The sequence below is a fragment of the Panthera onca genome, chromosome A1 (assembly GCF_046562875.1).
Source record: "Panthera onca isolate mPanOnc1 chromosome A1, mPanOnc1 haplotype 2, whole genome shotgun sequence".
Classification (NCBI taxonomy): Eukaryota; Metazoa; Chordata; class Mammalia; order Carnivora; family Felidae; genus Panthera; species Panthera onca.
In genome coordinates, this window is record NC_138339.1 from 105,539,665 (window position 1) to 105,566,975 (window position 27,311).

Consider the following 27,311-nt stretch of genomic DNA (forward strand, 5'->3'; position numbering starts at 1 on the left):
AAGAAAAGGGCTTTTTATAGAAACAGGAACCAGAATTGGATGAGACTATTTGACCAGTGATAGTGAATTTATTCAGCTGAGATTAATCATTTTTATTTACTGAGGACACCTCAGAGTTTACCTAGCAGCCACTCTTCTGAAAGCCCATTTTAGTGTAGAAATTTACTGGCAAACCAGCTCCAGGGAGCTCTTGAAGGGCTGTATGGAGCTAATACCCACAAGTCTGCTCTCTTCAGACACTCTCCTCCATCTAAATGCAAAAGACAACACTTAAAATGTACATATAAAATGTACGAGGGTGATGGAAGATTAATGACACACATATTCAAATAATCAATAATGTGACTTAAGCCTTTAATGGTACTGGAATTTATTGTAAAGAGGTCACAGGATAAAATAAACAAGTGGCTTGGAGGGGATATATTTTACTTAGTAAGTGGTCCTAGTTGATAAAGGATACGGTATCTGACTCTTTAAAATCATTTTCTCCAATGTGCTGTTTCAAATAACACCAGCTGGAAGATGCTGGAATCGGGAATCCCAAGATGGACAAACACGAGTTGCGGCATCTCCTATTTCCTGCTTCGCGCCTCCCCCTCTAGAACCACCATGAACACTGTCACTGCTGAGCCTGCTGCCACAGTGCCACCCATCAGGTCAGCTCTGGTAAGCGCCAGGCACCGTGCTACATGTTTTCTCATACAGGATTCTGCCAAAGATTTGATGCTGCCCTGCAGTTACAGAAAGGGTTACCACTATTTTCTCTGATGGGGACATTGAGTACTGGAAAAGTTAGGCTGTGGTTTGCTCAAAGTCAGAGGCTTCCTGTAAAGGATAGCAGAGCCAACACTCAGGGAGGATGACCAACACTGTTTCCATATACGGCACCAGCCATGGACATTCAACCAACATTTTCACGTGAGAAATAAAAAATCCTTATTTCTTTAAGCTACTATTGGTCTTTCTGGTATTTATTTGCAGCTGAATATATTCCAGGGACCCTGCAAACCTTTTCTAGTCACCTTTGGGGCGGTGTATCCAAAGGCCAATGTGGCATCACGACAGCCTACTGCCATCAACTCCAAGCATCAGAAGGGCTGGAGCTTGTACCCAAGGAAAATGACCAAATGCTCCTTAAATTAACATTAGATTCTATGAGAAACCAAAACTTTGACAACATTGATTACAGATCTGTCGATGCGGTTCCTTTCTCCAAAACAGATTTGGGAGGGCTGCCCAGCGTGTGTTAATGACTTTGAAGTTAACTAAAGAGACTCCAAACTTAATGGCATCACATTTGTGACAGTTAATTAGCAGAAAATATTACAGTGCGGTGAAGTTTTTGCCTTTTTTTTTTTTAAGCATCAAAAGCAATAAAAGGCTTTGGGTTTTTAATTGCTTCTTCCCAAAGACTGAATTCTGCTCTTACTGCTAAGACAAAATCCTTCTCTCAAAGTCAAAATGATCCCTTGTGATGTTTTTGGATCACAAGAACTACAAAACGGGTGGATGTTTAAGTCTGAGACCTAAGAAAGTTTTCATAAGATGGCCTCTCATTTTTGTTGACTGAAAAAATAAAGCAATTTCCAAGCAGGAAGATTTTCCCTTTATAACATGTGAATGTCGCCATTTGTAATTCAGGGGTGAGCTTAAGTGGTTTCCACTTTGGTTTCTATTACACTAATTAGGTTCTTCCTTTGAAAAAATAAAAAGCGTAATAGACCTTATTGTATTGACGTGCTTACTATATTACACAGAAGCTTTGTGTTCTCACAATGGATTACACTGGATTACCTTGGAAACCTGAAACTGACAGTTAATTCTGGACTCACTATCTATAGAATAAAAACAAACAACACTAATAGTAAACGCTGACGAGACATATGTGTAGGATATTGGAATAACCCGTATGCTTATCTCATTGAAACTATAGTGAATAAACCTTAAAAAAAAAAAAAAAAAAACCCTGGCAATACTATAAAATATCATGAACAAAGAGGGGGAACCAACCTTAGATCATTAAAGAATACAAAGTGATGGTCTAAACTATCTTTCAAAGCCACACTACTTAGACAAGCTGATGAATTTACACTAATGCTCTTAAAGGGCTCTATTCCTTTTAAATACTACCTTAAAAAAGAGAAAGTAAACTTAATTACACTGAATTGAATTATTTATCAGAACAAAACAGTCAGTACCTAAGTAAAAAAGACTATTAAAGAATTATATCTTTTTTTTTAACTGAGGTATAATTGACATAGAACACTGCATAAGTTTAAGGTGTGCAACATGTTGATTTGATACATTATGTTGCAATATGTTTGCCATATTCTACTGTGTCGCGTAATTATTATTGCTTCTAGTGGTAGGAACAATTAAGATCCTGTCTCTTAGCAAGTCAGCTCCATGTTTATCATACAGTTTCCTGGTCTGTAAGTGCTGTACTGTATACTACAAGTCCAGAACTTATTTATCTACTGATTTCAAGGATGTGCTCTTAAACCACATCTCTTCATACGCCCCACCCCTGGTAACCACCATTCTTGGGTTTTGTTTTGTTTTTTTGAGTTTGGGTTTTTTGTGGATTCCACATAGAAGAGATTTTATGTCTCTTTTAAAGACAAACTGTAAATATAAACATCCTTCATGGGAAATGCTATACACTGACTGAATCAAATTGATAACCCACACATGCCTAGGCTCACCAGGATGAATGTGTTTAAGTGGCAGAGCCTCAGAGAGGTAGCCAGGCAGAATGGCTCAGCATACTGGTTTTAGGGGGTGCCTGGGTGGCTCAGTCGGTTAAGCATCTGACTTCGGCTCAGGTCATGATCTCACAGTCCGTGAGTTCAAGCCCCTGTGGGGCTCTGTGCTGACAGCTCAGAGCCTGGAGACTGCTTTGGATTCTGTGTCTTCCTCACTCTGTCTCTGCCCCTGCCCTGCTTGTGTGCTAATGCTTGCTCTCTCTCTCTCTCAAAAATAAATAAATAATTTTAAATTAAAAAAAAAAAAAAATACTGGTTTAGGAGTATGGCCTTGGGCAAAGTACTTAACTTCCCTGTGGCTCTCTTCTCTCACTGCAAGTCATAGATAATAATAGCTCATAGTGTTATTATGAGGATTCAATGAAGTAATACACATAAAGTACCTAGATAAGTGACTGGCATACATCAAGCATGCCAATACCAGGTTATTATTCTATTCTAAATATTCATGCACAAATCTGACATTACAACCTAAAAGTTTTGCAATTTAAAAATATACAGTGCTCCTCCACACAATAGGTAGTCATGCTGATCTATCCTCTGTGCACCAAAGGACAGATGAAAACCAACAAAAAATTTAAATATTCTCTGAGCCTGCTTAAATGAAAGCTTAAAGAATCTGTCTTCGGATTTCCTATTGATACTCCGAGGTGCTTTCCAAATGAGCTCAGCTACTTTGAAACTAAGCCAAAACAGATTACCTAGGAGGATGTAAATGCCCTTCCTCAAGCATGAAGTCCATCGCAATGGAAACCAAACTTCCTAAAAAGAAAGCCAGATTCCATTTTTATCCACACACATGCTAAACAAGTCGGCATATGTTCCCTGCATCCTACCCTGCATATTTTAACCAGACCCTTTTTACCATGTGTGGGCTTCATTAAATTGCAAGTGAAAAGGTATTTCTTGCTCTGACCACGGACAGGGCTAGATCTGTTGCCTATGCTGCATTCTGTATTTTTCTCAGTCCACCTTTCATCAATAAATAACAGTGTTGCTTTAACTAAAAAGTGTGGAAAATTCTGATTGAATTTTCCACTTCAAAGTACACAAAATCATTTCATCTAACATGCTGTGTTGGAAAATCCATGCTCCATTCTGACCTCCTGTTGCAGTCTATTTCAAGTATCGGTGATGCTCCATGTCATGCTGCATGGCTGCTGAAGGAGGGTAAACATATTGACTGAGAAATGTTTTGAAAAACCCCTATTCCACACAGATCCCAGCCACTGTCAAAAATCACAAAAATGTTTGCATTCTGTCTGTGCAAGAGCATGACCGAGCTCTAGGAGAAATTCCCACAATAAATAAAACCAGCTACTTGCATAACTCTCCATCTAAACTGGACCGTGCTGGGCTTGGGGCGAGGGGGGTTGGCGGGAGGACAGGGTTCAGCCCAAATAATGTGCTCAGAGGTGTATAAGAGAAGACGTTATTAACTGTGCCCTTCCTTTCACCTATTTGCAAGGTTAAAATAAAATTTAGCAGGAGAGATTACCACCACTACGGAGAAGGCACAACTCAGCCGGCAGGCAAGGAACACACCGAAGGGAAGGTAATATATTGATTGACCTTTCCTTCCAATTGCAGTCTAGGCAGCGAGCTGTCTTTTTTCATTTGGAGGGATATGACAGCTGACCTAGCTTATTTTCCTGGACTAGCAAACTAGGACAGTCCTTGGACAAGTTAGGCAGCCGAGACCATATACCCTACGATGACAGAGTGCTGCAATGCCAACACGGCTCTAAGTGGAAACACTGAACAGGAATGCTGTCATCAGATAGGCATCTGGGTTAGAGCTCTTCTTACCTCCAAAAATCAAAGCTTCCCCATCAGAAAACGGTGGGGAGGAGGTTTTCCAGGTGTACAGAATGGCCGTCAATGTGAATTATTCATATTCCCTGACATAAACAGGAACAGGGTCCACATGATTTAATATTTCCCAAAGAATTTTGCTAGCGGTTATCCATTGAAAATAAAAAACTTAAAGTTCCTTGACTTCTGTATTCAATTAAGCCGGGAAAGCACATAATTAAATACAGCACAGAGCATTTACTTAAGTCAGGATTTTTGCCATTATTAGCATTTTACCTAACAAGATCAAGGGGCACAGTCAGCAGTGTTCCACAAAATAATGGGTCCCTGGAACACTCTGGGGGGAAACCCCACTCAAGGCATGTGGATCCAACATGTTCTGAGAAAGGCAGTTTCACCGAGCCCTCATTTTAGTACAATGGTAGGCCAATCATAAGAAAAGCAGAGACAAAAATTATTCCTGTGCAATATGCCACTTACTGCACTCAGTCACTCTGAATTTCACAGTCTTGTATTGCACTATGATGAAACAGCTAGGTGACCTATGCTGTAATTCAATCAAGTGTCTCCTACTATGCCGTGCAAGACTGTACAACTAATCCAACGGGAGACAGAAAACGAGAGCTACACAAACAAATCCCTTGTGCATCACAGGGATCGGATCTCCAAAGAATTAAACACAAAGCATAAAAACACTGCTGTTCCATAGGCCTAGAGTTCAAGTGACAGATAAACCCACTTAATAAATAATTAAAAAAAAAACTATTGGGGTGCCTGGGTGGCTCAGTCGATTAAGCATCCACCTTCAGCGCAGGTCATGATCTCACAGTTTGTGAGTTCGAGGACCATGTCAGGCTCCATGGTGACCGCTCAGAGCCTGGAGCCTGCTTCGAATTCTGTGTCTCCCTCTTTTTCATCCCCTTCTCAACTCATGCTCTGTCTCTCTCAAAAATAAACAAACATTAAAAAAATTTTTAATAAAAAAACCTTATTACTATGTCTATATTTATAACAGCAATGGAATCACAGAGCTGGTCTCCTATTTATCAATGGCCAAGAACTTATCTTTGTTCTCTTTTTACCACTGGCAGATTTCCTGATCTCCTTGAACATTATTTACTATTTATGAGACTTGCATTTCCACTTAGGATGTAGACCATCACAAGATACCATTACTCTCAACAATATGAATGAAGATATGAAGAAAAACAAGACATGAAAAGTGTAGGTTTGGCTGTTTCCTCCCTGTCCTGCCATTCCACCATGGTTGAGAGCTAGCCATGGGCCTCTTGCTTCAAGAATTTATAACTTGGCACAAAAAAAGACACTCACATCAATGGAACCGAATATAGAACCCAGAAATGGACCCACAAATGTATGGCCAACTAAACTTTGACAAAGCAGGAAAGAGTATCCAATGGAAAAAAAGACCATCTCTTCAGCAAATGGTTGCTGGGAAAACTGTACAGTGACATGCAGAAGAATGAACCTGGACCACTTTCTTAACAACATACACAAAAATAAACTCAAAATGGATGAAAGACCTAAATGTAAGATAGGAAGACATCAAAATCCTAGAGGTGAGAGCAGACAAAAACCTTTTTGACCTCGGTTGCAGCGACTTCTTATTCAACATGTCTCTGGAGGGAAGGGAAACAAAAGCAAAAATGAACTATTGGGACCTCATCAAAATAAAAAGCTTCTGCACAGCGAAGGAAACAATCAGCAAAACTAACGGCAGCCGACAGAATGGGAGATTTGCAAACGACATATCAGATAAAGGGTTAGTATCCAAAATCTATAAAGAACTTACCAAACTCAACACCCAAAAAACAAATAATTCAGTGAAGATATGGGCAAAAGACATGAATAGACACTTCTCCAAAGAAGACATCCAGCTGGCTAACAGACACCTGAAAAAATGCTCAATATCACTCATCATCAGGGAAATATAAATCAAAACCACAATGAGATACCACCTCACACATGTCAGAATGGCTAACATTAACAACTCAGGCAACAACAGATGTTGGCGAGGATGTGGAGAAAGAGGTGGGACTCTTGCACTGCTGGTGGGAATGCAAACTGGTGCAGCCACTCTGGAAAACAGTATGGAGGTTCCTCAAAAAGTTAAAAATAGAACTACCCAGCAATTGTACTACTAGGTATTTATTCAAGGGATACAGGTGTTATGTTTCAAAGGGGCACATGCACCCCAATGTTTATAGCAGCGCTATTGACAACAAAGTATGGAGAAAGTTCAAATGTCCATCAACAGATGAATGGATAAAGAAGATGTAGTATGTATATACAATGGAATATTACTCGGCAGCAAAAAGAATGAAATCCTGCCATTTGCAACTACGTGGATGGAACTAGAGGGTATTATGCTAAGCAAAATTAGACAAAGACTTTACTCATGTGGAATTTAAGATACAGAACAGATGAACCTAAGGTAAGGGAAGCAAAAATAATATAAAAACAAGGAGGGTGACAAAACATAAGAGACTCTTAAATTCAGAGAACAAACTCAGGGTTGCTGGAGGGGTTGTGGGTGGGGGGATGGGCTAAATGGGCAAGGGGCATTAAGGAAGACACTTGCTAAGCACTAGGTGTTATACCTAGGGGATGAATCACTGGAACCTACTCCTGAAATCATTACTGCCCTATATGCTAACTTGGATGTAAATTAAAAACAAAATAAATAAAATTACAAAAAAAATTATGGAGCGAAAAAAATAAAGAAAGTTTATCACTTTTTTCTTTTCAGGTTAATTTATGCTCTCAGCTTTTTAAATGATTTTTTAAAACTACAATGTGGTAGCTGACCTAGCTGGTTTTGACTGTTAAGGGAACAGCAAGCAACAGTCTGTCATCAACCTTAGGAATAGGAGGTTTTGCTTCTTTGTGAGTCCATAATTTTGAGTAGGTCAAACATTTTGAATAAATCAGTAGAAACTGAGGTAAATAATACACAGGTCTGGAGAAGATGTGTCTCTTCTATGTCACACACCTTGACAGGGGTGTTGATTAATTCTGCTCTCACCTGAGCTGGGTCTCGGTATGGTGGTGACCCACAGACAAGAAGAGAAACAGGCAATGCAAATGGGCGGGCAGATAACCAAGATCTGGGTGTTACTGGACAAAGACTCAAAAGTAACTATGCTAAAGGATACAGGGGCAAACATGCACAACAACATCATTAAACATATAGGAGATTTCTATACAGAGGTAAAAACTACAGTCATGTAATGAAGAACAAAAGGGAAAAGGCTACACTAAAAGATAAGACACCAGAATGAAACGGACTTACCAGCCAACTGGGTGGAGCAAAGTTTAAGTCAAAATGATAGGTATTTTCCAAAATGAATCACCAAGAGAAGCAAAACAAAACAAATCCAAAAGCTAAAAATTCCCTGTAAGACCCGTGGGACAATATCCAACAGCTTAAGTAGGTATACACAGAGTCCTAGGAGGAGCGGATAGAAAATGAGGTAGGACATTTATTTGAGAGGACACTGGCTAGGACTGTCCAAAAAAAAAAAATGATGCAAGGCATCCATCCACATATTCAAGTGGCTCAGGGAATCCTGAGGAGAATAAATACAAAGAAAACCATACTTGGGCACATCACTGTTAAATCTCTTTTGCAGGCAGGAAGCAGGAAGCAGGAAAAAGTGTGTGATGCAATGACAATGCACTGCCACCCCTCAAAAATTCACATACAAGTGTCAAAACAGACAATGGGGTTATCTAAATATGCGATCCACTTACCACAAGATAGCCTGGGCTGCGAGCATTAGCCAGCAAGCTCGTCTGAGCTGCTGGGGATGCTCTTTCCAAGCATTCTACAAAACAAAGTCCTTCCAAAACACCACTAGGATCCACAGAATCCCCAGGCAGGATAAGAATAGCCTGGCTAAATGTCTAAATTACTTTTTTAGCGATGCTGTTTATGCTTTTCTTTTTGCCTAAGGGCTAGAGGAATATGGAGGCAAGCAGGATACAGAAATCCTTGAAGACAAAAGCACGATTTCAGTAATTCGTCATAAATCTAGCGCCAAACTGGATAACCTGTACTTAACCCATTCTGTGACCTTTTCACCTCCAAATTAAAAAGATTTCCTACCCCCTTCTTCCAAATAAATTGGTAATCTCATCTTGGTCATTTACGTGTCACACATGTCTCTGATGACTCTGAGAAAAGTCAACAAATGTAATTTACCAGTTTTTTAAAGCCCTTTAGGGGGAAAAATCCACGTAAGGACAAAAGATGCTGAGCTACAACCATTCAATGCACCTATGTATACATACTTAACCTTTGCCAGCTGGGAAAAAAAAAAAAAAAAAACAACTGGAGAAAGATCACTGCTGTAAGAACCTGTTTTCAGGAAGACCAAGGGGCCAAAGGAAGTATTTTCTCCTCCTTAATGTTTTCAGTTGCAACATTGCAAGCAGACTTAAAGTAAAAATTCCAGCAACTGAAATGCTGAAAACCACATTGACCGTGATCTTTATGTTTGTTCTTCTTTTTATCAGTGTTTTGAAACCCAATTCCATCCTTTTCTTAAAATCAAAGGCAAACAAAACCAAACTGCATAATGAATCACGTGCTGGAAAGCAGTATCAGGAAAGACATAAAACTTTGAAAATAACAATAGAAATTTAAAACATTCTGAAAACTCCAACTCTGAAAACTGGTGTTTTTGTTGTTTTGTGGGGGGCTGTTACATGGGTAGAGTCACTTATAAAAGTTCATTGACATCTGCACATTTTGGGTACGTGTTACTCTTTTTTTTTAATGTCAATTTTTGAGAAAGAGCTCAAGTGGAGGAAGGGGAGAGAAAGGGAGACAGAGGAGCCCAAGTGGGCTCTCTGCTCACAGTGCTGACAGCAGAGAGCCCGATGGAGGGCTTGAAGTCACAAACCAGGAGATCATGACCTAAGCCAAAGTTGGACACTTAACCAATTAAGCCACCCAGACACTCTGGGTATGTGTTACTCTTACAGAAGAATCAATGTCTAAGATCTGTAGGACAATATCAAGCTTAAAATATATGTCATATTGCGGCGCCTGGTTGGCTCAGTTGGGTAGGCGTCTGATTTCAGCTCAGGTCATGATTTCATGGTCCGTGGGTTCAAGCCCCACGTCAGGCTGTGTGCTGGTAGCTCAGAGCATGGAGTCTGCTTTGGATTCTCTCTCTCTCTCTCTCTCTCTCTCTCTCTCTCTCTACCCCTCCCCAATCATGTTCTGTCTGTCTCAAAAATGAATAAATGTTGAAAAAATTTTTAATATATGTCATATCTCAGTAAAAATATGTTTTAAAAGACTAGGTAGGATTTCTTCAAAAGGCAGCAGTCTGTACTAACCTTCAATCAGAACACGAAGTCCCAATATCTGACTACAAAAAGGATGCTAAGCATATTCTACTGGCATTGAATTCCAAAAGATACGTTTTAGCACTGTAATATGAATGCTTTAGTAGTGGTTTTATATCACACCTTACAGAATGAGTAGAATCCACTTCCCTCAGAATTACTTGTATGTGTCTAAGTATAGAGATGTTAGGATTAAAAAAAAATATGGGGTGCCTTTTGCTCGATTTTTCACTGAATTGTTAGAGGAGTGTGGAATTCTGTCAAAGCCAAAATCCTCATAAATTGGGATAAACACACACAGCAATGATAAGGAGAATAAACACTTTTGGACACTTTGCAGCAATACAGAGATTTATAGCAGTGGATGACCAGATGGAAGAGAGTGGTATGTAGGCCAAGGGATGTATCTGGCACTTCAGACAAAAAGAACAACACCTTAAGGATAGCAGATGCCTTCCTTGTGAACCCTGAGAAATACTGGCGGGTACAGGGCACCCCCTGGGAAAGAGGCAGAGCCCCTCCTAATGATGAGAGAGCAAAAGGCAAGCTGAGGACAAAGCACAAGCTATCCCTCTGCGACCCTCCCCATGTCCCATCCAAGGCGGGACATGTGTGACATTCCTCAGGCACTCCTGGCTGCCCAAGAACCAAGGAAAGGGGAAAAACAAATGGTTAACGTAGAGATCACAGTCATGCAGGACATGAGACTCCATCAATCTGCAACTGTCTTAATGATTTACATGGGAAAAAAGGAATTTTATCAATAGCCAACCTTCCAGGAACCTAGAGACTCAATTTCCTGGGACCCTGACACCACCTTCCCCTCCACAGGACAGAAAATCTTAACTTCTCAGTCACTCCTCACAACCCCAGGCCAGCTCTTTCTGCACACAGGTCCTGTCCCCATGCTGTAATAAAATCACCTTTCTGCACTTTAGAATTCTTTCTTGGCCAGCAGCTCCGAACCCGAACACTTCAAACCACATCACTACGATGGTGGTGGCCAAGCGTATAACATGGAGGCCAAGTACAGGGACTAATTGTTTCTGAGCCCTGGCTTCCCCTTGTCCTAGCTCTGTGACCTTGTACGATTGTTTAACTTCTCTGTGCTCTCCTGCCAGAGGCAGTGAACTGGACACAGGTTGCCGGAGAGAAGATCACCATATAAGCGTAGTCCCAAAATTCAACGTGAGATTCTTCTCGGCCATGAAGAAAAGAATGAATCACTTGTAATGTAGGAAGACATGATGCTCTGAATGTGAGGTCTCTTGTCATAGCTGACCAATGGGGCCCTCAGGAGTTGAGAGTGAACATCAAAGATGGCTGCCCAATAGAGTTAAAAAAACTGACAGCAGAGATGAAAATATCATTGATCTGCCCATTAGAAGATCCTCCTTATGATCCAAATCATAGTAGCTTTTATCTATTTATGTCTAACTAACGTCCACTGCTCCATTTCTTGTACGCTTTAATAACAGGAGGTTGCCGGCAATTCACTGAAAGACCTCCCTGCTTTCCTTCATGAGTTGTCTCTGCTCCTCAGTCAGACCTCACAGAAGCAACTCACTGTCGTAAAATCAATGAAAAGTAGGTTTTTTTTTCTTATTCTTTAGAAATACCCAACCACTGCAGCAATTTTTTAGAACGTTTTATATTTCGATTGTTTTTGCTTGTAAAGGCTTATAGTCCTCATGAGGCTGTTCTCCAGCATCATAACTTAGTGCCCAGTAAAAATGACAGAAGTTTTTGTTTAGTGGGGTCGCCCATCCTGTTCTGTTTCTGGGTCTGGATGCTCACTGCACAGGATTGTTCAGTTTGTAAAATTCATCAAGCTGTATACTTCGGAATGTGTAAGATATTTCAACATAAAGTATGATATACATGGAGACACTCAACATACACAATGAAAAACAAAAGTGTCCACAAAGTTCCAACTGCCAGACACGTGCCTAGGGCACCATGTATGGGAAATTGTCTATTCCTCCCTCCCTCAGCTATGACAAGAGACCTCACATTCAGAGCATCATGTCTTCCCACATTACAAGTGATTCATTCTTTTCTTCATGGCCAAGAAGAATCTCACGTTGAATTTTGGGACTCCAAGCCAAACTGACTGGGTTTGAATGCTGGCTTCTGACTTATTAGCTGTGGGATCTTGTGTAGGCAATCTAAGCTCAGAACATGCCTCAGTTTCTTCGCCCACAAAATGGTGCTTAAGGTACCACCCTCCTAAGGTTGCTGTGAGGAATGAAGGAATTAGCCCAGGGTATAAAGCACCCAGAACCATGTGGGGCACACGCCAGGGCTGTGTAAGTGTTAGCTATTCCAGGATCACACCAAGCTGATTTCACTTGCGCAGCATACGAGTCTCCGTGACAACATTACCTCCTGGCCTAAGATGGCGGTGGCTTGCGGACATTCAAGTGGAGAAGATAGGGTAGGGTTTATCATTCTGCTCAGCCCAGAGCCCCTGATGGTTACCCGTCAGCTTATTTACTTGACACTACTTTCCACTCATTCCCAGACACCAAGCAACCTTTCAAATGCCCTGGATGGGTATTCAGCTATCTGCGTGAATTCCAAAAAATGTCAATTACATGGTGTGTGTCTGTTTATTTTTTAATGTTTATTTATTTTTGAGAGAGAGGCAAGCACGAGTGGGGGAGGGGCAGAGAGAGAGGGAGACACAGAATCCGAAGCAGGCTCCAGGCTCTGAGCTGTCAGCCCAGAGCCTGACATGGGGCTTGAACCCACAAACCATGGGATCATGACCCGAGCCAACGTCTGACGCTGCAGCCAGGCGCCGACTGAGCCACCCAGGCGCCCTGCTGTGCATCTATTTTTAATTGACAATCAAAGTGCGGTAGTAGAGAAGTGAAGTTTTAAACTTGTTTACACACAGTGACATGTTTTAGGCTCTTTCCTCATTGCTACAGGCCTCCCGGCTGCTGTTTCCAACCACTGGGCGTTACACAGAGGCATCCAGCCTATTTTCTCAGTCACACTCTCAACTGTGTACACCCACAATGCCCCCAAACTTTCTGGAACGACAGTGTTGCAAGAACCATCTGTGCACATGTCCTTGGACAGAGGCCACTTTTTCCAGATTGAGACGGCTGGGCCGTGGGGCAGACCACGCCCAGTTTAACTAAGAGCTGCCAGTCTACTCCCCTAAACAGCCTTCCAACTCTATGGGATGGCTGCAAGAGGCCACTTTGGTACAACAACCTTCGTGATGAGGCAGAGAGTATTATTCCCCCAGTGTACTGATGAGGAAAGACGAGCCTTTCCCTCAGCCTCCTAGCCAGTACACATGTGCCTGATCTCAAAGCCTGTGTGCAACCCCCCCATGGAGGGTCACCTCAAGGCCATGCCTTCCATACCAATCTCACGTCACACTCCCTCCATTCCAGTCTGGCAGACAACTTAACTGTGGGCAGTATGGAATGTTCATGTCTACATTCATGCTGCTTACAATGTCCTGTTCCTCCTTCAAGACCAGATGAAAATTCACGAGCTCTAGGCGGCCTTTTCTGATTGCCACTCACAGATTTCGATTCAAAATCAATACCGCACTAATACTGTTTACCACACAATTTATTATTGCCTTGGCTTTATTTATTTGCTAATTATATTACAATCCTGAAGGTAAGCAGCCAGTCCTGTGAGGAGCATTCCTCCACACCTAACAGACTGCTGAGTGTATGGTACGCATTCCTAAGTACACACTTTTAACAATGCAGACATTTTACCTCAAAAAATCAGCTGGTGTAAAATAACCCTTTTTTTTACAAAATAAGAAAAAAACTCTGGTTGAATAATAATTAAATAACAACCATGATAACAGTAATCATAACTTAAAGGATGGCTCCAATTTGTTGGACAGTCCTTAACTGCCTGTGTGGGAAAAACTTTTCATCCATGATCTCATTTACTCCTCAAAACAATCTGAGAAGACGAGTATTATTTTGTTCCTCAATTTTCAGAGGAGGAAACTGAGGCTTTCTTTCGATGGTTGGTCCAAAGACACAGCTGGTAAGTTTCACATATGGACTCCTGCCCATTTTAAGTGTCACCAACGTTAATTTGTAGATGGCTGATGTGAAAACGAACAAAAACTATAAACTGCCTCAAAAATTTCTGATGGAAATCTACCACCTCTAAAAGCCTTTGTAAAAAAAGTTTACACAATACAACACTTCATGCGACTAAAATACCCCCAGAATCATGACACCAACGGGTCTCTCCAACCTTTCCTCGTCTTCCAACCTCCTTAAACTAGGGTAACAAGTACTACATCCTCCAAAAAAGAAATTACTCTTTAACACTTGAAATCCCTGGGACTAGGAACGTGTATTCATTACCATCCAGCAACTCCATACATAATAAGGCTCAAAATGTAGATATTTTAAAACCAAATCCCGTAGTGTTCAACAATCAACCTATTTTTTTTTTTTTTTTTTTTTTTTGCTATTACAGACAGAAACACAATGCCCTGATTTCACATTGCCATTATTCCACATCATCTATGCAACCGTGAACTCTGCTCACCATAGCTTCTTGCCTCTTCTGGTTTCTAAGGTCTCCAAGACATTTACTCTTCAGACAGGTAAAAAAGTGAAACAAGGATCAATCTTAAAGTGTTTATGGTCATGAGAAAAGAAGACCATCTGCCCTGAGATAGCTCTGGGCTGATTTTCCCAGCAGGGGAGCCCAGGTTTTATAAACCTTATTCTCATTAGAAAAAGGTAGAGAAATTGCTGAGAATTAGTATAAAATATTTTCAGGCCCGACAGCAGACTAAAACAATATATTTTGGAATTATATGTGGGTTTTTGGTAGTTGGATGATCTGTGCATTCAGGGTAAGTTTGGCTTGTTTTTTAAAAGAGGACAGAATAAGGGGCGCCTGGGTGGCTCAGTTGGTTGAGCGTCCAACTTCGGCTCAGGTCATGATCTCGCGGTCTGTGAATTCGAGCCCCGCGTCCGGCTCTGTGCTGACAGCTCAGAGCCTAGAGACTGCTTTGGATTCTGTGTCTCCCTCTCTCTCTACCTCTCCCCCGCTCATGCTCTGTCTCTCTCTCTCTGTCAAAAATAAATAAACATTAAAAAATAAAAAATAAAATAAAAGAGGACAGAATGCTCCAATACCTTCTGGTTTTGAAATTTATTACATGCTATGCCTACCACTATTTACTCTCACATGCTCTAATTTTAAGTATGATCTTTATGAACCTATTTATTCTGGATCAGCAAAGCCACCAACAGAAAATGACAGCTCATTGAGAATAACTCTTCATCATCCTTTTGTGCTGAAATGCCAGAGGATTTGAAAAATAATCCTCTGTTTTCTCCTGTGTTCTTTCCTCGTGGACCTCCCGTCTCCCCAGATCATGTCCCTGATGCTCCCATATCAAATTGATTTTTATTTAACAGAGGCCTTTACCAGTTCCACAAATAACTGCACTGTGGTCTTTGAACTATTATTCCTAGTGCTCGTTTTGCTTCATTCTTTGTTCATTTACTGTGTTAGAGCATTCATACTGTGGGATAGACAGGTGAGCATATTCTCAAAGTGAAAGACATTTTAGAAATTCCCAGAGGACAAGCTTAGCCAATCAGAGGTACATTACTTACCTTTGATTTCTTCCTACCCCTTTACTCTTATTCAAATAAAACAGATTTAAAAGCTTGTTTTCTTATACTTAAAGCACAAAAGCCTTTCTAAGACTGAGAGAAAAAAAAAATCCAGACTGGAAAAAAAAAAAAAAAAAGCAAATTCCTTGAGCAGACAATGAGCCCCTTATGTCTGGTCCATATTTTCCCCATAGCTTTAACATAATTCTGTTCTAAAAATTAACTTCCACTGAAGACACTGATAGGAGACTCCTAATAATAATGCTTTGCAAGTAATGAGGAATGATGTCATTGGTAGATAGATGGGCTTTAGGACTGAGAAATGCCATTCAAAAATCTCAGACTAAATGGTGAAGTGACTAGTTATAAATAGCCTTGAGGGAAAAGAAAAATAATTGCTTGGCTTGATGAAGAGAACACTTCATATACTCTCATTTAACAGATGAGAAATCTAGAGCAATGGGGGCTCAGTGTTAAATGGCTACCCCAAAAGCTGGTTTATGGCAAGTCCCGATGCACAGCCCAGGCTAGTATATTCTTCCACCATCTAACTGCTGTAGGGAAACTGAACATTTCTACCTGATCACACTTCCTTCAAGATTACACAACACCGACTCCCAACAAAATCAGGGCCCTCAAGAGATCTGGCAGCTGGTTTACCATAAATTGTTTCTGACCCCCAGAACGTGGGCACCTGTAATTTGCAAGAGCTCTTTACTACAGCTCAGGTTACTGAATTGAAAATGATACAGTGCAGATTCTAAAGCAATGTGCTTATAATGAAAGGTCACTGGCTACACAGATGCACATTTCCATTTGCTATTTATTGTCCAAGTAACATATCCACACAACTAACAGTGGCTTCCCCCATCACTTCCTATGTAAAGATTTTTAGGCTCTTCTCAAATTTCTAGTACTGTGGCATTTGGGGGAGAAAAGGACTCGACCCTTAAACCTTATTTGGCAACATGGCTGAACCTATTCACATAGCACATTAAGGTACCAGGTAACTTCTTTACAGTAGTTTGATGACTTCCTCTTAAAGTCTATCTAGAAAAAGAAGCTATGACTCTTGCTCAAAACAAAACAACAAAAAGAGTCTCGCCGCCATTAAAAGAAAATCAGGTAACCTGTAGTGTAATAGGGAATACATTGCATGGTGAGGCACAGTATTTCTAAAAATGCCAAGGAAGAATGAAAGGAATACGAGAAGAAACAAAGAGGAGGAACAAAAGCACATGCTGAGTGGAGTCCTTACAACACCATTGACCAAGGGGACCTACTGGGTATAACATGATGCGTTAGTACCTCAATAGCTAAAACTCTTAGGTGCGGTCCAAGAAAGACCTCGTATATTCTGAGCTGTGCTCTACTTCAGCAAAATTCACTTCTCACATGATGAAACCATCCAACGTACTCAAAGCTGGCTTATTTCTTCCCCTCACACACCAACAGAACTTCCATGACTTCATCACAAGCGTTATGAACCAAAGCAAATCATCTGAAGGAGCTTGGGGAGGGGACACCCTAGGCACTTAACAAATGTAACAAAGGGCTATGACATCTGGAGTCCACTTCCAAATATTTCAGCATAAGCAATGTAATTTTATGCATTGGTTATATTTATCCCCTATACCACTGTCAGTGGCCCTGATCACAATTTACTACCCCAGAGTGGTCAACTAGTGTTACATCAGAGGTATCCACATTTCAGTCAACACTAGAGGTTTTGCCAATTGGCATCACGAAATGGGTTTTCATTGCTGAAGTCAAAATCAGTGGCTTCCGGATTGGCATAATGGGTATAATAAACAGGCTCTCGTTGTTGAAACTAGTGGTATTTAAGGTAAGGAGGCAAAATCAATTTAGAGATATTCTTTATTCTGGCAAGAACAGGGCTTAAGAACCTAGGGAAGCCTTGGGGCACCTGGGTGGCTCAGTTAAGCATCTGACTCGTGATTTCAGCTCAGGTCATACTCTCACAGTTTGCGAGTTCAAGTCCCGTGTCAGGCTCCACACTGACAGTGCAGAGCCTGCTTGGGATTTTCTCTCTCTCTGTCTCTCTCTCTCTGTCTCTCTCTCTATTTCTATCCGCCCCTTCCCTGTGTGCTCCCTGTCTCTCAAAAATAAGTAAACTTTAGGGGTGCCTGGGTGGCTCAGTTGGTTAAACATCCAACTTCGGCTCAGGTCATGATCTCACGGTCCGTGGGTTCGAGCCCCGCGTCGGGCTCTGTGCTGACAGCTCAGAGCCTGGAGCCTGCTTCAGATTCTGTGTCTCCCTCTTTCTCTGACCCTCCCCCGTTCATTGCTCTGTCTCTGTCTCAAAAATAAATAAAACATTTTTTAAAAAATTTAAAAAAAAATAAGTAAACTTAAAAAAAAAAAAAGAATCTAGGGAAGTCTGGAACTTCTACTCTCAGGACTGGTACCTGAGGACCAAAGGCTCAATGGCCTTATATCCAGCAGCTGGGTGAAGGGACCCTGTTGTCAGATGCCCATTACAAAGGTGAGAGAATCCTGCCTCTGTAAAGTTGTTAGGTCACTGACCTTGAGTGGAATTTGCTGAAAAGATCTGGCTGGAGGCCAGAAAGCAGGGATTTCACCAGGACAGGACAGGTTTACAGGACAGGCTACAGGAATGCTTTGTGCCCATTTGCTGGTACATGTTTGCTTACTGAAAGTCTGTGTGCAGGAGGCACACTCGAGGTGTGTGGGATTAGCAAGCTTTACCCAAAACCTCAGCCACTCTTCTGTGGATACTGCTATTTATTAAAGAGAACCTAAGACTGGAGCATGACCAAACTGTCATAAGAGTATTCTCAACAAATATATAACACAGAAATGTAACCCTGGAGCCCACCCTCACCAAGTCTCAATACCTTAGGAGTTGTACACGTCTGCTGTTGAACACAGCCATTTTTATGAATTAATAGTATCTAAACTGAGGGGCACCTGGGTGGCTCAGTCAGTTAAGCGTCCCACTTCGGCTCAGGTCATAATCTCGCAGTTCGTGAGTTTGAGCCTCGCCTTGGGCTCTGTTTTGACAGCTCAGAGCCTGGAGCCTGCTTCAGATTCTGTGTCTCCCGCTCTCTATCCCTCCCCTGCTTGTGCCCTCTCTCTCTCTCTCTCTCTCTCTCTCTCAAAAGTAAATAAACATTAAAAAATTATTTTAAAAAATATCTAAACTCATAATTAAATACATTATAGTGAAAACAAAGGTAACAGATATTTAAAACTGATTCACTTTTGGGGCACCTGGGCGACTTAGTTATGTGTCCGACTTCAGCTCAGGTCATGATCTTGCAGTTAGTGAGTTCAAGTCCCTGCCTTGGGCTCTTTGCTGACAGCTCAGAGCCTGGAGCCTGCTTCAGATTCTGTGTCTCCCTCTCTCTCTGCCACCACACCCACCGCCACTCTCCGCTCGTGCACTCTCTCTCAAAAATAAACATACATTAAAAAAAAAATTTTTTTAAACCTGATTCACTGCCTAATTATTTTGTTATATTTTACTAGGGCTTATGTCAATTTCATCTCTATGGTAGAAAAACTATGTACATATGCTCTACCAGGCATCTCTTTCCACCTCTGAGGTCAGTTTCGTCACAGCAGTACTTGAAATTGGCTGTGGTAGGAGTATCCACAGAAACCAGCAAATGCTACATATCAGGGTTTTGTTTGTTTTCAGGGCTGGTTGTTAAAACCAGAACTCCGCTGGTACGGATGGTCTTGAATTCATAGAGCAGACTTTGCTTCCTCTAAGAGCTTCAAATACACCAGCATATGTAAAACCCCACAGCTTCATTTTGCACAGAGGAACCACACCACCATGCACACCCGCCGCCTGGGGCAACGGGACACACTCACTTTTGAAGCAGCTGGGTCCACTAGTCTCTGCCGATGTCGGGCGGAGTTGAAATGGCTCTTCGGAGGCTGCCCTTCCTGACAGTGAATGGAAGATGGGGCATGAACAAGAGATGGGAAGGGGAGAAGGTGGGGTGTGGGATGATGGCAAATGGTCAGAAAAGGGAGAGGGACAGCGTTTAATGGCACTGTACTTGTTTCTTTTAGCTGACATCCAATAGCAACACCACCACGTTTTCCCCCATAGAAGCACCTACCATGTTCAAGTCCTTTTGTTAAAATGAGCCCTATATATATACACATGTGAGTAATAAAGTTATCAACACAGCCCAGTATCCAGGCATTTCCCACCAAATCTTCATTTTTTTCCCTTATCTGCTACTGTCTCTAATTATATTCCAAGGATACCAAGGAAAACTGGAATGTGATTTCCATGAGCACAAAGTCAATCTTCCTGGAATAACAAAAGGCATTCAAGGAGCATTCTTACAGTGAGACTTGCCACCCCTTTGGGTATCACCAAAATGACACAGGAATCACAGTCTTCTTCAAAACCATGAAGAGTCTGCGGCCTGTCTGCATCATCCTGGCAGAATGCCTGGCGTCTGACAGTCACCAAAATCTCTGACCCTGAGTGCAATTAAATCTTATTGGCTCCAATCAAGATTGAGCATTAAGCTAATAATGTAATCTATATAGAAGGGTGGTCTTTCCTTAGTCCAGTCCTATTAATGACCCTGTATATATACAGGACACATGGATCTCACAGGAAGACTTAATACTTCCCCCTTGCTTATTCTATGCCAAACACATTTACCAAAAAAAAAAAAAATTTAGAATCGGGGTCCACATAAACTATATACAATTTCACATCTCCATTCTTTCAAGAATTTAAGCAGCAAACACGATCCACTGTGAGCATCAACTGAAGTGATGATGCGATCAAAGCAACAGAGAGAGAAGGTCTCAAAGACTCCCTGGGCTTAAAGCCCCAGTTCCAACTGAGGGACCAGGAAGGGAGCAAAACGCCCCTCATATGAATGTTAGCATTGTCTCCAACCTATTGACAGATCCCAGTAGAAGACCTACTTAGGCGAGAAGGCAGTATCTATATTACAATACTTATGAATTCTTCTTCTTCTAGGAGTAACAGCTCAATTACTTTTAACATAGGGATCAATCATAGCCACTTGAAATGCCAACAATCACTATTTCCAGTGTCCAAAGTAGAATGCTTACCTTTCAGAAAGGAAATGTCATTAAGGAGCGCACTGCAAGTCAGGACTGTGGTTTTCCTAGTCACTGCCCTGCCAACATGCATTCTTTCCCTACCCTGTTCTCAAGGAGTCCAAGGAAATAGTTTTGAATCTCAGATGACCTAGAAAATATACCGAAGGTTTAACAACAAAAATGATGCTCATTAATCCACTGAATATTTGGCAAAACAAAAACAAACGAACAAACAAAACCTGAATATGATTTCCCACCATAAGGAATCAACGGTTTCACAGGGGAGATAGTTTTAGGTTTTTTAAATCACTTGATTATTTAGTTGGGTTTGAAAATTCTCCTTTAAATTTAATGGTTTATCAGAAAGTGGTGTAATGGTTTTTCTCCCTAAAAGAAGTCATTAGATAAAAATAAATAAATATCCTCATTAATATATCTGGAGATCTATGTGCCCTTATTAACCTCCCTAAGAAACGATGACAACTGATTTAAGAGTTCCAATGCACAGTGCCAGGCTTCCACTCATCAGGAAAAAAATTAATCTTGGCGTTAAATATACAATTACAGTCAATGTGCAAATTAACTAAATCCTAGGCCTGTGGTTTATTGCTCTTCTCTTGACTGCAAGGTGAAAATGTTATTTTTTTTTAATTAGCTAATTGCACCATGAACTCAGCAGGGGGCAGATGTTGATATTAAAACTAGAATCTGAATCTTAAACTCCCTCCCCTGTGGAAGGGTTTTAAAGAGAGTAACCACATCCTTCAAGGAGTGGGGGAAGGGGAGGGTGTAGGTGGGTTTTCGAAACCTGGTTTCCATTTTATCTCATTTATCATCAAGTGCGATGAATCTGTGACAACAGTCTGCTTGCAGTGAACAAATATGTGTATGAAATAATCAATACATTTATACAGATTCTAGTAATACATCTTAATAGAAACCAAAGAACAGCCTGGAGGATTGATGTCATTTTAATGAATCGCATATGGAGTGAAAATAAAGGAAATGTGCACAGCTCGCACCAAGTTTTTCTCCATGTGACTCCTATCTTAAACTAATCTTAATTTTCAATAGAAGAGTCACATTGTATTCTATCACGGGGCGGGGGGGGGGGGAAGGTAGTGGCGGTCAGTTACTCACATATTCTGGAATTAGTTTGATGACACTGAGGCCTTGTGGAAAGATGTGCATTGCCATGTCTTGGATAAAACCTTTTGAGAAGAATGTAATTCATTAGAAGCTAGACGTGCCTGCTTCTTCACTTTATGGAGACCTTAATTTAAAAGCTTGTTCTTTCCCATTTTCCAGTCTTGTTACAGGCCAGATTCCCTGACACATCCAGGGGAAATACAAACAACACGTCTTTGAGTACAGGCAGTTATATAAAGTCAATTATGAAATACTTGACATTTTTAAAAAAGTAAACAGGGCTCTTATTAACAGTAATACAGGAAACCAACATCCTATATATATATATAAAAAAAAATTCTAAGTATAGTTTTCCATGTTCAAGGAAAACAGTGAATTCTATCATTCAGGCCAACATTAAAGACAAAATTTGTGACTTTTCTTTTCCCAAACTTTGAGTCCCAACAAGTCATTTTTCCTCCTAAATGGCGGCCTTCAGACTCTGGTATCTGTCATTGCAGACTGAGACATCAGTCTCCGGGTAGCATTTACCTCCTGGCTAATTCCATCAACATCAGCAAAATAACAGATTGGACCTGGGTGGCCCACGGGGCTCTCCACCGAGCAGCTTAATTTACATATGTAAATAGGGGTTCTTTACTGCAAGGGAAGGGGGCGGGAAAAGGAGGGGTAGAAACCTCACCATCAGTTTTGTGGAAACATTATATTGCTTAGGTCAACCTAACCAAAATCCTTTTGCTGTGATAACCACCACTAATAAAAGTAGCAGCCCACGGTTATGTAAATAAACTATTAAAAAATGACAAAGGAAGTGTTGACATGTGCATAATCTGGAAACTTAATGAGACACATTTCATCTCCATGCTAAATGCTTTCCTCAAGGCTTCTCCTGTTAAGTAAGTCATTTTAGAAATTAGAAACATCCCTTAACACTGCAGATCATACTTTTTTAAAGAAATTATTGTTCCCTGAACATTACAGATCTGATGGCATAGTACTTCAGCCTAATTTGCATCACACAAACACACTTACAAGAATGCTCTGTGGAAAACAATTTATCAGGCATGAAATAAGAGGTGTCCAGTGAATTTAGTAGCTGACATCAGATGACTAAAATCACTAGTTCTTTAAGCCAGGTATAAGATCCTGTATCTCAAAATTAGAGCCACAAGAAAAACTTTAAACCAAGTATATCTGTAATTTTGTCATTAGCCCCATTATTGTAAAAACAAGAATGTACCATGGGACATTTCTAGACTAGATATTTTAATATAAGAAAACAAACACAATAGACATAATTGTGTGAAGGGCTCCCAGACGACTTCTTAGAAGTCCGTCCAAAACAATTTTCATTTTGGAAAGAATCACGTGCATGTTCAGCTAATAAACTTTTTCACTGAACTCGGACACATCGTTTTGTCTGTGATGAATAGATTTCACTCCCATCTGAAGCGCTCACTAAACAGTCCACCAAAATACAGTGAAGTTACAGCCAACAGGTGCTGGGGAAGGAGCCCCTGCATGTCTACAAAGTAATCCAGCCCATGCAAAGTCAAGACACTCCCCAAGAACAAATGGAGTGAAAGAATTCACAAGCTCAGGGCATTTAACGATTATAAGCATATCAAAATAAGGATCAAAAACCCAAATGAACATGTAATGCAAGAAATGTACCATTTGGAAGCGGAAACACATTTTCGATTACGACATGGTAGGATTCTGAAACACATAGAACTAATCCCACTATAATTTATGAAAACCTCCATAATTAATTGCCTTGTGAAGATGGGGAGTAATCTTGTCAAGAGCAGGTGAGCCAAAATGGGGTAAAGGAAGGGATACTCCCACCTGTGAAAGCAAACCCTCACACAGGGGCTTTCTGACTTTTGCCACTGCGATGCTCAGTGAGAAATACATTTCATGTCAAGCAACAGTCCATGACAATACTGCCAGCAAGGCACTCTATTTTCTCATCTAGTGTAGTTTCTTTTTAAACAAATGCCGGTCCCTAGCTACCAAATCAGATGGATTTGACGTACGGTTCAAAACCACACCAAGGACTTGGTACTTAGATGGTGATGAGATGGGAATCTTTAGACCCTAGCACTTTAGGTTGTATCCCAAACACCAATCATTCACTTAGTAATTTTTCCCATGCACGATGTCTATTACATCTACTGTGCATGCTACTCTTTTAATTACTTTGAAAGATGGCTCCATTAAAAAAAAATGAAATATTTCCATTTTTGACAATGGTCTAAGTCATACTATCTTGAAATTTTGGCTTTATACCGCTAGTTACTTTTTTTCTTAAGAATTTCTTTTCAGGGGTGCCTGGGTGGCTCAGTCAGTTGAATGTCCGACTTCAGCTCAGGTCATGATTTCACAGCTCGTGAGTTCAAGTCCCGCGTCGGGCTTTGAGCTGACAGCTAGGAGCCTGGAGCCTGCTTTGGATTCTGTGTCTCTCTGTCTCTCTGCCCCTCCCCATCTCTCAAAAAAAAAAGTGTTCTTCAATGTTCAACGTTTAATCATTTTTGAGAGAGAGAGACAGAGTGCAAGGCAGGGAGGGGCAGAGAGAGACGGAGACACAGAATCCAAAGCAGGCTCCGGGCTCCAAGCTGTCAGCACAGAGTCTGACACGGGGCTCAAACTTGTGAATAGTGAGATCATGACGTGAGCCAAAGTAGGATGCTTGAGTGACTGAGCCACCCAGGTGCCCCATCATTTTTTCTAATGTATATTAATATAAATATATTAAATACAACATAAAAATATCTGCATACTGACAGCAGTCATCTGTGTGCCACCAGGGGTGTCCACAAAACCTGTGGTGGCAGTGAGCAGCCCAGGTGCTGCTGTGATGGTTATTTGGAGGCAGAGTGGGTGGTGACCCTAAACTGGTGTTTATGACTCTGCCTTAACATCTCCCCCTGAACCCCAACTGCTACTCTGAGACATCAAGCAGGGATTACACACTTGATGAGTCCATGACCAATTCTTGACCTCTGTCCCCGAAATCTGTCCTCAGTGCACCTCATCTGCAGCCTTCCTCACCTCCAACATTCGCCCAACTGCTCTAACCAACAACCTCGGGTCAACCTTACTGCCTCATTCTTAATCTCAGATCTCCTGGGCCAGAGACCAACCCCCCCCCCCCCCCACTCACCCATATTTAATCTGTCAGCAAATCCTATCTGTTTTAACTGCATAATACATTTCGAACTCAACCTTTCTTACTTTTACCATTATCTACCTCATCCAAGCCACTTATCTGTATTGTTTGCGAGGGCTGCCACAAGAAAATACCATACACTGGGTAGCTTAAACAACACTTTCTCATAGTTCTGGAGGCCAGAAGTCTAAGGTCAAGAGGTCAATCAGGGTGTTTCCTTCTGAGTACTATGAGGGAAGGATCTGTCCCAGCCTCTTTGGCCTCTAGGTGGCCCTCCTCTCCCTGTGTCTTTGAACACTATCTTTTCTTCAGGCAGGTCTACCTCTGTCTCCAAGTTTCCCCTTATTATAAGGACACCAGTTACACTGGATTAGGGATCACCCTAACATCTTCCATTTAACTCGAATACCTCTGTAAAGACCCTATCTCCAAATAACATCACATTCTGAAATACACGGTTAGGACTTCAACCTATTTGGGGGCAGACACAATTCAATGCATACCACCATCCGAGTCATCCAGACTCCGGCAATATCTCACATTCCTTCTGCTACTTTTGCTGTCTCTAGAAGTCTACTCTCCCAGAGGGAGACAAAACCACCCTGTAAAACATATGCAATATTCCCTTCCTCCAAACTCTCCAGCATATTTCCCTTCTACTCAACCAAGTCCTTCCAGGGCCTCCAAAGCCATGGCGAGCCCAGTGCTAGAACTTGTTTGGATCCTATGCTCCCCAACCTACTGCACCTCTCACTCCACTCTGGTCACACCAGTCTCTGTGCTGTTTCTAGAGCTCTTCAAGCAGATTCTCAACTCAGGTTCCCTGTGATTCTTCACTAAAAACCATTCCCAGGAGTATGTGTGCAAAGCATGCCCATTCACTGCATTCAGGAAAGCCCACAGTCCCCTCCCCTAAGACAGCCCCCTATCAACACTCCCTTTCTCCTTCTCCTCCTTTACTTCCTAACAATCACTACTCTGTGACATTATGTTATACATGTATGTGCTCATCTTTTATTTCCTATAAGCTCCACAAGGCCAGGAGTTTGGACTCATGTATTCTCTGCCTGGCACTGGGTGGAGGCTAGATAAATAATTATCGTACCAATAAATGAAGCACATTTATACACATGATGCACAAGTATACCCAATGGTTCATACCCAATGTTTCAGCCAGGCTTCCTGCAGCAAACGGAATGCAGAACTCAGACTGGGTGGTGTGAAGAAAACACTTACAGTGGAATTACTTACAAATACGTAAAAGCAGTAGCGCTGCTTCATCACCGCTGGGCCAGAACAGGCAAAGGAACAGAGCTGCTTCTAGAATGTGTAAGACAGAGCTGGGTATAGAGGGTCACTGACAAGTGCCCTTACTTTTCAGAAGAGCATTCAGCCAGCCTGGGCTAATGCCACAGGAAGGGAGCCAGAGAATGACTTCTATCATATTCTTCAGTCTCCCTCCTTGCTTCCAAGTTCCTGTTCACTGGGCCTACCCCAACCTGACGCCAATGGGCATGGAGCCCTGTGATGCAGGTCTGCAGAGGAGATGGGTAGAGGGAGATGAGAAGAAAGGAAGAAGGAGGGAAAATGGAGAGGGAGAGAGGGCTGGTGGGAGGGAGGGAGAAGAGAGAGGAGGTAAAAAGAAGAGAAGTGGGTGGAGAGAAAGGCAGAGTGGGGACAAAGAAGGTGGGGGAGGGAGATGATGGGGGAAGGGGGAGAGGTACAAACTGATTTGGGGGTCAAAGAGAAGCTATAATCCAAAGTTAGCACCAGCGAGCACAGGGACTGCTTTGCTTCTCTCTTCTCCGCCCAGTCCAGTCTCTTCAACAGCATGTGTTGTTCCACCGTTAAAATCTCCCTTTCTAAGTAACATCCCAATGAAAGGTTGGTATCCAGAATATATAAAGAACTTCTGCAACTCAACACCCCCTCGTGCACTGCTGGTGGGAACACAAACTGGCGCAGCCACTGTGGACAACAGTATTGAGTTTCCTCAAAAAATTAAAAAGAGAATTACCATATGATCCAGTAATTTCACTACTGGGTAACTACCCAAAGAAAAACATTAACGTGAAAAGATACGTTATGTACCCCTATGATTATGGCAACATTATCTACAATAGTGAGATTCTGGAAGCAGCCCAAGTGTCCAGTGATAGATGAATGGATAAAGATGTGGTATGTATTTATGTATGTGTGTGTGTGTGTATTTGTGTGTGTGCCTATACACACAATGGAACACACACAATGGACTATTACTCAGCCATAAAAAAGAATAAAATCTTGCCATTTACAACAAATGGA

At 41.5% G+C, this 27,311-nt stretch overlaps 1 protein-coding gene across 8 annotated transcripts in view; it reads right to left on the reverse strand.

Moving 5' to 3' along the window:
• The window catches only part of MAST4 (microtubule associated serine/threonine kinase family member 4), a 564,301-nt gene that overhangs the window by 287,788 nt on the left and 249,202 nt on the right, over window positions 1–27,311 (reverse strand). For 3 of the 8 annotated variants that reach the window (XM_078449263.2, XM_078449275.2, XM_078449255.2), the window contains exon 4: window positions 19,460–19,534. The exons of the other annotated variants lie outside the window; for them this stretch is intronic. In XM_078449263.2, coding sequence (XP_078305389.2) covers window positions 19,460–19,534 — 75 coding nt within the window. The remainder of the gene's footprint in view (window positions 1–19,459; window positions 19,535–27,311) is intronic. 8 annotated transcript variants of the gene reach the window in all.